This window comes from Ixodes scapularis, unplaced genomic scaffold, assembly GCF_016920785.2.
Source record: "Ixodes scapularis isolate PalLabHiFi unplaced genomic scaffold, ASM1692078v2 PGA_scaffold12__126_contigs__length_90152505, whole genome shotgun sequence".
NCBI lineage: Eukaryota > Metazoa > Arthropoda > Arachnida > Ixodida > Ixodidae > Ixodes > Ixodes scapularis.
Window position 1 is genome coordinate 35304680 of NW_024609838.1, and position 8123 is coordinate 35312802.

The following is an 8123-nucleotide window of genomic DNA, read 5'->3' on the forward strand; positions in this document are numbered from 1 at the left end:
AAAAGCAACAACAACAAAAAAGCGGTTAGGTTCGAAACTTTGCCGTCTGGTCCGGACCATCATCGCTACATGCAAGTGGAAAACGTGTAAATCTTTTTTTCTTTAAAAAAAAATAATAGCGTTTTTTTTTTTTTTTTGGTTTTTTTTTTGGTTTTTGGGTATTTGGTAAGTTGCTTGCGGGTCTGGTTCGCAGTTTGTCGCATGAGTCGACTCAACAAGTTCGCGAGCATTACACGAATCTCGTCGAACCTTTCGCACTTTCCGGGTGAGGGAACAACAGTTCGCCGGGGGCGTGTTGTCCTTTCCCGGCCTCCCTTTCCCAGCTTCATTAAAGAAGAACCCACCTGGAGAATGTTTTCCTCCGCACCGTTGAACAGGAAAATGACGGGGTGCCGTAGGGCGTCCGGCCGCTGCGACAAAACTTGCAGGATTTCCAGCATGATGGCACAGTTGATCGCATCGTCGCTGGCCCCTGGGGATGAGCCAGCACGCTTCCGTTAATCCACAGTTCAGAAACAATAGAGGTGCTCCATGTATTATGGATTAGCGTGTGTGCGTGGAGGGGGGGGGGGGGGGACAAACAATGTAATTTATTTGGGCCTCTTGCAACCACTAACTGTAAGGACAGCACGCTTCCGTCAATCCACAGCGCAGAAACAATAGAGGTGCTCCACGCAATATGGATTAGTGTGTGTGCATGTGTGTGTGCGTGGGGGGGGGGGGGGGGGGGGGGGGGGCGACAAACAATGTCATTTACTTCGGCCTCTTGTAACCACTAACTGTAAGGACAAAGCCAGAAACTATGTATATATGAATATATTTCAGATTGTTTTTAGAAAAAAAAAAACAAAAAAACAACGTGAAACCTACACTAATCCGGTCTGTGCAGTTAAGGTTATAGGTTGCGCACAGGTATTGACTCAATTCTGCAAAGGTATCTGGTAACCAAATGCTCACGAATTTTGCGGCAACGACACTAATCAAAGCTCTTATGAAAAAACGAAGTTAGTAACCATTGGTAGCCACATTTGACCAACATATTTCATTTCCATGTGTCAATTCTTTCACGTTGTGTGCCAGCTCAGCTTTCCAGAGGGGCATAATATAGTGGACATACTTTACCCAATATGTAAAATAATGAACCGAAATAGGTTCATTATATAACTTTTTTTTTATTAATAAAAATTAACATATATGGTTTCGATACGAAACTCGCTTGGCGTCATCGAAGGCCCCCAAAATCAGTCGACTATAGAAAAGTGTGGAGCCCTCGGGGAGCGCGGTGCTGCACTAAAATCACCACTCGTGCAACAAACGCAAGGCTGTCGATGCAAAAACGGGGATGATCTGACGCACGAATGGTGACTTCAGCGCTTCCCATGCGCATCGAGTCTTTTCTACGATTCACTGATTTAGTGGCATTAGATCACGCCCAGCAAGTTTCTACTTGAAGCCACTAATTAAAAAAATTTGATTATCGAATTTTTTTTTTCGTTCTTAGACTTTTCGTAATCGTTAACCCCCTAAATATTGTATTTTCTTTTAAACAAATTTGTAACGATTTTGAAAGAATACCGCCTTCAATTTAACGGTAACGTGATTCATTGCTCAAAATGTTCCTCATCGCCTTCGCTCAAAAATGGCGTCGTACAGCCAAAGAGAGAGAGAGAGAGACGCTGGGAGAAGGAGAAGGAAGTGCGTCGGCTAATCACGGAGTCCCGCGGGCGCAAGCGCGGGCGCAAGCGCAAGCGCTGTGTGTGTGTGTGTGCGTGTGTGCGTGCGTGTGTGTGCGTCCGTGCGTGCGTGTGCGTGTGCGTGTAAGCAAAAGGGTGCGTCCTGAAGCCACAGAGAGAGTTTTCGTAGACCCAGTTTCCCCTTGCGCTAAGCCCTCCCGCAACGAAGAAGCCGCTGCTGGGCCAGCGCGCCGATGGCCTTGACTGCAGAGTTCCGGGTATTTTGTGGCGGGTTGCGGAGAGCCGTTGCGGGACGACGAAAACGATCTACGAAAACTCTCTAAAGAGAGACTGGGACCGGGGGAACGGCGTTACCTTTCCGTTTACAACGGGCTTTAGCGCAGAATACTCCTCATGTCAAGGAGAGTTGTCTGCTGGTCATTTTCTTTTTGTTTGAGCACCCGCGAAAAATCCGGCGTCGGCGGGACCAAAAAAAATTTTTTTCATAATGCAACACGCGTAACCACGTGTGTCACACGTCACTGCGCGCGTTGCATCATGGGATTTATCCGCTAAACTTGGTGGAAAAACTTTCCCGCCAAATTTAGCGGTACATTTTTTTTCAGCCAAATTTAGCGGAAACATTTCCCACCAAATTTCCCCGCCAAATCTAGCCGAACATTTTCCTACCAAATTTAGAGGGTCGATATGGTCATGACGTCAAGGCCACGTGTGACATCACGTGACGCTACCAACTACACCACGCACACATCCTGCCCGGCTTGGGAACGAGCGCGGGTCTATATGAGAAGGCATGGCGAACGGGACCCGATAACGCTATCGCGTTCCACTCTTTCGAAAGAAGCGTCCCTTAAGTTTTTTTTTTTTTTTTTTTTTTTTTTTTGTTATGCACACAACATTATCTGGCCTCGTGGCAATCAATTAAATCATTCACATCTATATTTACGTTTTTTTTGTTTTTTTTTTTATTTGTGAGTAAAGTGGTGGCAAAAAATGAAAGCTCTTGAGGAGGATGGAAGGGTACGGAGGGATAGGTGACTCCTTGAGGTCACGTGACGTCCGGAAGGGTCGTCTGACGTCAAGGGGGTCCGTCACCTGAGGGGTCACGTGACATGAGGTGGGGTCACGTGACTTGGAGGGTCCGTGACCTGGGGGGGGGGGGGCACGTGACCTCGCGGTTACGCCGACAGCGACGCCGCTCAAGCCGGAAACGGGCCCCCAAGAGCTGCGCTCTAAAACTTTACGGAAACAAAAGTCAAAGTAAATCATTCAGAGCACTGTAACCTCGCATTGCAATGCAGACGACGAAGTAATAACAAACTCTCTCTCACAATAAAAATAAAAATCTCAAATAAGCTGCTTTTTTTTTATAATTATAGATACAGAAATAGGTCGACCATTCACTTAATTCTGCAAAGACATCTGGTCACCAAATACAGACGAATTTCGCGGCGACGACACTAGTCAAAGCTCTTATATGAAAACGAAGTTAGTAATCAGAAATCGTATACCATTGGTAGCCACATTTTCTCTACACGTTTCATTCGCACGTGTCAATCCTCTCGTGTTGTCTGCCGGCTCAGCTCCAAGCCCCCGCCTCCCACACCACAGTCTGAAACATCTGTCACTCTATGTACGTTGTAAATTTATAAACGCTCGAGTAAGAATGCTAATGAATGGACAGTTCAGAATACGGCACAACTGCTCTACTCCGACTTCAGCGCAAAGGCAGCTAAGCTGCCTCTGCGTCGCACCCACTAATCTCTCCCATCAGAGCTCGTCGCACCGACGTCATTACAAGGCTCTCGTGTCCTCCTCTCCCTCAAATCATCTCCATATACCTAGACCACTTTCATGTCACGATTGCCACCTTGAAATATGACGTAGTAGGGCTGAGCGGCAAGAAAAATAGTATTTAGGCCTAACTACAACGTTAGGCCTAAGCGTCTTCCAACAAATGGATTTGCTTATTTTGGTCCAACTCGAGTCAAAATTCAACGTGGCGGCCACCACGCCAAATCTCCACATACCGACACATAACTGCGGTGCCGTCAAGCTAATCCGGGAACTTCGCGGAATCGAGAATAAATGAAGCGCGGCCCCGATCGTGGCCCATTCTCTCCGGCGGATCATGACACCGGCGGTGGCCCTCTCCGTCATCATTCCTCCCCGCACTGGCGGAGAGCTTCGGGCGTGTAATCCACGCGATGGTACGGGTAGTAGACGCCATGTCGCATGGATTATTCGCGCGCAGCTGGGCTCACCACCGCACGGCCCATCCGTCTTCATAGCACAATAGGAACGCCGCGACCCGTCGCCGCTGATCCAGAGACGGATTGAACGGCTTGTTCGGGACGGAACCGAAGGCGCGAGGCGCGACACTTTAGAACGGCCGAAATATAGGGCCATTCCCAACGCTCGCTTTCATCGTGTAAAAAAAACAACTCGTACTATACGTTTTTTTGTTTTGTTTTGTTTTTTTGTAGGCGTATTAACAATTAAATGGTGCAATCGAAGCCGTGCAGTCTTCCATCTTTCCCAGCGGCGAAATGGCCGCAAAGAGGACGAAATTCTCCCTGACGACGCAAGCCTTATACCAAGTGTTGTTGTTGTTGTTTTAGAAAAAAAAAAAAAAAATCGTGTTTTTCAGTTTGCAAAATTGTGTGGTCGCGTGCACGAAGCTGAAACTCCGTGAGAAGGTGACGCTAGCGGTTCGACGCTAGAACTGATGTTGTGCACGGATGTGGCATTCTTTCGCGCTAATAAGCACTTTTTTTTTTTGTTCAGAAATGAATTATAAAGGTGCCCGCAATGTCATTTCTTCTTAGACGATATTAGGCTTAGGTGGACGACGGCTCACAGAGACATTCCTTCTTCTTACTTTATCTTTTGATCTATAGGTGACGTCGTGCTCTTAAACCTTCGCGTTAAGTACTCACAAAGTACAAAACACGCAAAACAAATACTTCCTCCCCCCACCCCCCCCCCCCCCCCTTCAAAAAAAAAAAAAAAAGTTGCGTGCACGCGAAAAAATGGAGGCACGCCTGTTTATAACGACATACCTTCAAACGCTAGACGTTGAGAGCGATTAAATAAAGAAATGCGAGTTTTTTTTTATAACACGCTACAATGGGCCCGTAATGATCGCATGGAGCATCTGGCAAGTTTATTTCACTTCATCGTGAAAGGGACACGGACAAGATATTGCTCGCCGAGTTCCTTTACTGAAACAGGATCAATGAGGGCCTAAATATACATTTAAAAATATATATATATATATTTTCGGCTAAACTGTTTCTTGAGAATAGGGTTTTCGGAAACCACTTCTAGTTGTATAACAGAGCTGCTCTTCAATAAGTGACGTAGAAATATCGAACACTGTGGCTTTGTCATCTAGGAAGGGGTTGGGACTGCACTCGCTTTCGTTTAATTTGTCACGTGTGGTGGCATCACAGCTCTCGAAGTAATCCCGAAGTTCTGAGCCGTCTATAGACCTTTTCCACAAGGGCGCCGCCATCTTGAAATGACGTCACTTCCAGTATGGGCGAAAACGTAACTTTGCCGTTGCCACGCCAATAGAAGACATTTAGGATATAAGCCTGACCGTCACACATTCTCGTTTTGGCTCGCCTCTATTTTTTTACTAGTTACAGGTTGAAACGTTTTACTTTTTTTGCGTCGCCCATACTGGAAGTGACGACAATTCAAGATGGCGGCGCCCTTGTGGAAAAGGTCTATACATTCGTTACAAAAACAGCGAGAAAAAAAAAAAAAAAAAAAAAAAAACATAAGACGGATTTTTTATGTGGTAATACTTCTCCACACTGTCCTCTGATTTCGGGCTCACAGCGTTCGTCCTTCTGAGTAAATACGCTACTCAAAGCCGAAAAAAAGGTTAGAATACGTGGCGTTTGCGCACCATAATCTAGTGAGGGAGGGAGAGAAAAACAAACACACAAAGCGCGAGCGAGTTGGTGAACGTTCATCATGATAGACTAGGACGGTATCCAGTTTCTCGTTTCGTCCGCTTGTCCAGAGGCGCTGTTTCAATTTGAATACGAAACCAACTCGGCCCAGTTATCCACTGTGCGGTACAATAAACACAGAGCGAAAGAGAGAAAAAAGGAGACCTTATTTGTCTCCCGTGTTCTGTCTTTTCAAAAGTGTGATTTTCTCTTTGATAATAATGATTTAGTGCTACACTTGAGAAGAAATGAAGTATGCGTTCCTCTAATAGGCTATTATCAACTTGTAAAAGTTTTTCTTCCTGCTTTTAAACGCTGTTATTCCTGTGCGTTTTTTTTTTTTTTTTTTTCCATCTCTCGTTTACGTTTTCTACGGTAATAATTATATTGTGATAACGATTTCGGACACGTGCATCATATGATATGAAAAACAGATCGTTACAAACTTGAAAAAAAAAATCAATGATTGGACGACTTACCAAGTGATTACACTTCTCAGATACTGCAAGAATGAGCAACCAGTAAACGTAGCGCTCAAATGTACTATGATATAATAACATCTTTTATGACATAGCCTCCCACATATATGGTTATGAAGACTAATTTATAGGGTAGACTCTGCATACTCTCCCGTTTGTCACGTCATTAGTAACCAAAGCAGGGGAATGCAACTAGGCAGAACTGAAAATTGGGAAGATTAAAAAAGATGCTAAAAGAGTTCAACACAAAAACAAACTGCCGACGGCGTGTTGGTGGCTGCTAGTGACGAAAAAACGTTTGCGTTCCGTTTAATCCCGTGTGTGTGTGTTTTTTTCTTTGTAATTTTAAAATTGAACTACGGTCTTTGTGAAGAAATGGTCGCACCCATTTTCAACCGCACGGGCCATGCCAGCTGCTTTTCGAACGGAACGCCAGATCAAATTGCAGGTGCAACACAGCAACAAAAAGAAAGCAGAAACGCGTGCCCGCAGTTTTTATATAAAAATGTACAATAGGCTGCTGCAGTGATTAACAAAGGGACCGTATTATTAATGGCCTAACCGGGCCAGAGTTCAACGTCCCATTTAATACAACGAATTTCAGAATCGGAAAACGCGCGCGCGCTGGTAAAGTGAAGCGAGATGAGGAATGGTTCGCGTTCATCGTAGCAGACGACAAACGCAGAAACGAAGAGCAGACGACCGCGGAGGAAAAGAGAAAAGAGGAAAACAGCCGTCCAAAATCGCCCTTCAAATTCGCGTTTGTGGAGGCCCTCAAGGCAAACTTCTTTTGTGCCTTTCCCTTCTGCCCACGCTAGTGCCTCCGCGATGAGAGTAAAAGAAAATATAGAAAAACAAATAGAGAGCTCTTTGCAGCAAACGGCGGCAGTTTCGGTTTTCAATCGCGCTTCCTCCGCGCGCTGGAAACGAAGCGCCGCGCATCGAAAACACAACGCCGGACACCGCATACCGCGCAACAAAAGACCTAAGATTACGCACAAGAGGGCGACTCAAAGAAAACAAATCGATAATAAATAGACGAGAAAGAAAAGCTAGACGAGCGGGGCGGTAGTACGTACAAGATGACGGAAGGAGGGGTCCCGAAAAACTCACCCGGGCTTCCCGGTGCCGTGTCGAAATGACAGTTGACGAGCAAGGAATGCCTTTTATCGGCCGCCGGCTGCGATTCCCGCGGCGCGATGCGCGCAATCACGTTCTGAATGTTCCGGTACGTGGACGTGAACCCGTCGATGAACCCCAGGAAGAAGGAACCGTTGGGTCGCTGGACGGCGAGTTCGATGCGGTGCGCGGGACGCGCCCGATCCCTGATGTGTTCCAGCTGCTTGAGAAGGTAATCCACGGCGGCCACTTCGTTCTCGTAGCTTCCCACCGATCGCGGGCCTAGCGAGACGAGTTCGGCGAGTCGACTCCGAGCCCGGGATCCGACGAAAGTTCGCCCGTCGTTCAGGACGCCGGGCACGGACCCCACAACATCCGGGAGCGAGTTCTCGCAGCGGTCGACGACGATCGCTGCGGCGAGGTAGAGTGCGAGCGTGCACGCGTAGAAGGCGCCTCCTAGCCGGTTGGCTCGCATTCGGTTTTGTCGTTGATCGTTCTGTAAAGGGGTTCCGTCTTCGACGACGCCGTTCCACGCGGAGTTGTGCACGCCGTTGGTGCTCTTTTGGCGGAACCGTAACGAACCGTCTCGCGTGCCGCCCGCCATCTTCGACGGGCACGTGACTGGAAAATCGGAGTTCCTGCGTTCCTGCAGCAGAAGCGAGCGGAGCGCTTTCGTTGAAGGTGAGAGTATGGACAAGCCTTGATTGCGCCGCGTTTGCTCTCCTCCTTCCTCTCGCGACTTCGCGCGAGCCAATCGCGTCGCTGCGGTGGGTGCGCTTTGATTCGTCGTCTGCTGTGCCGGAATGCCAGATTCCGTCGCTCTAAAGGCATTGAAAAGTAGTTTCCGGTTTCGTAGCGAACAAATC

The 8123-nt window shown here is 47.3% G+C and overlaps 1 protein-coding gene across 1 annotated transcript in view; it reads right to left on the reverse strand.

The window, feature by feature from the left end:
• Positions 1–7874, reverse strand: part of LOC8043994 (endoplasmic reticulum metallopeptidase 1) — a 47217-nt gene extending 39343 nt beyond the window's left edge. Inside the window, exons 1-2 of the mRNA XM_040207729.3 lie at positions 7252–7874; positions 345–472 (exon numbers count right to left, since the gene is read on the reverse strand). Coding sequence (XP_040063663.2) covers positions 345–472; positions 7252–7861 — 738 coding nt within the window. The 5' untranslated portion in view covers positions 7862–7874. The remainder of the gene's footprint in view (positions 1–344; positions 473–7251) is intronic.
• Positions 7875–8123: the final 249 nt, after the last annotated feature.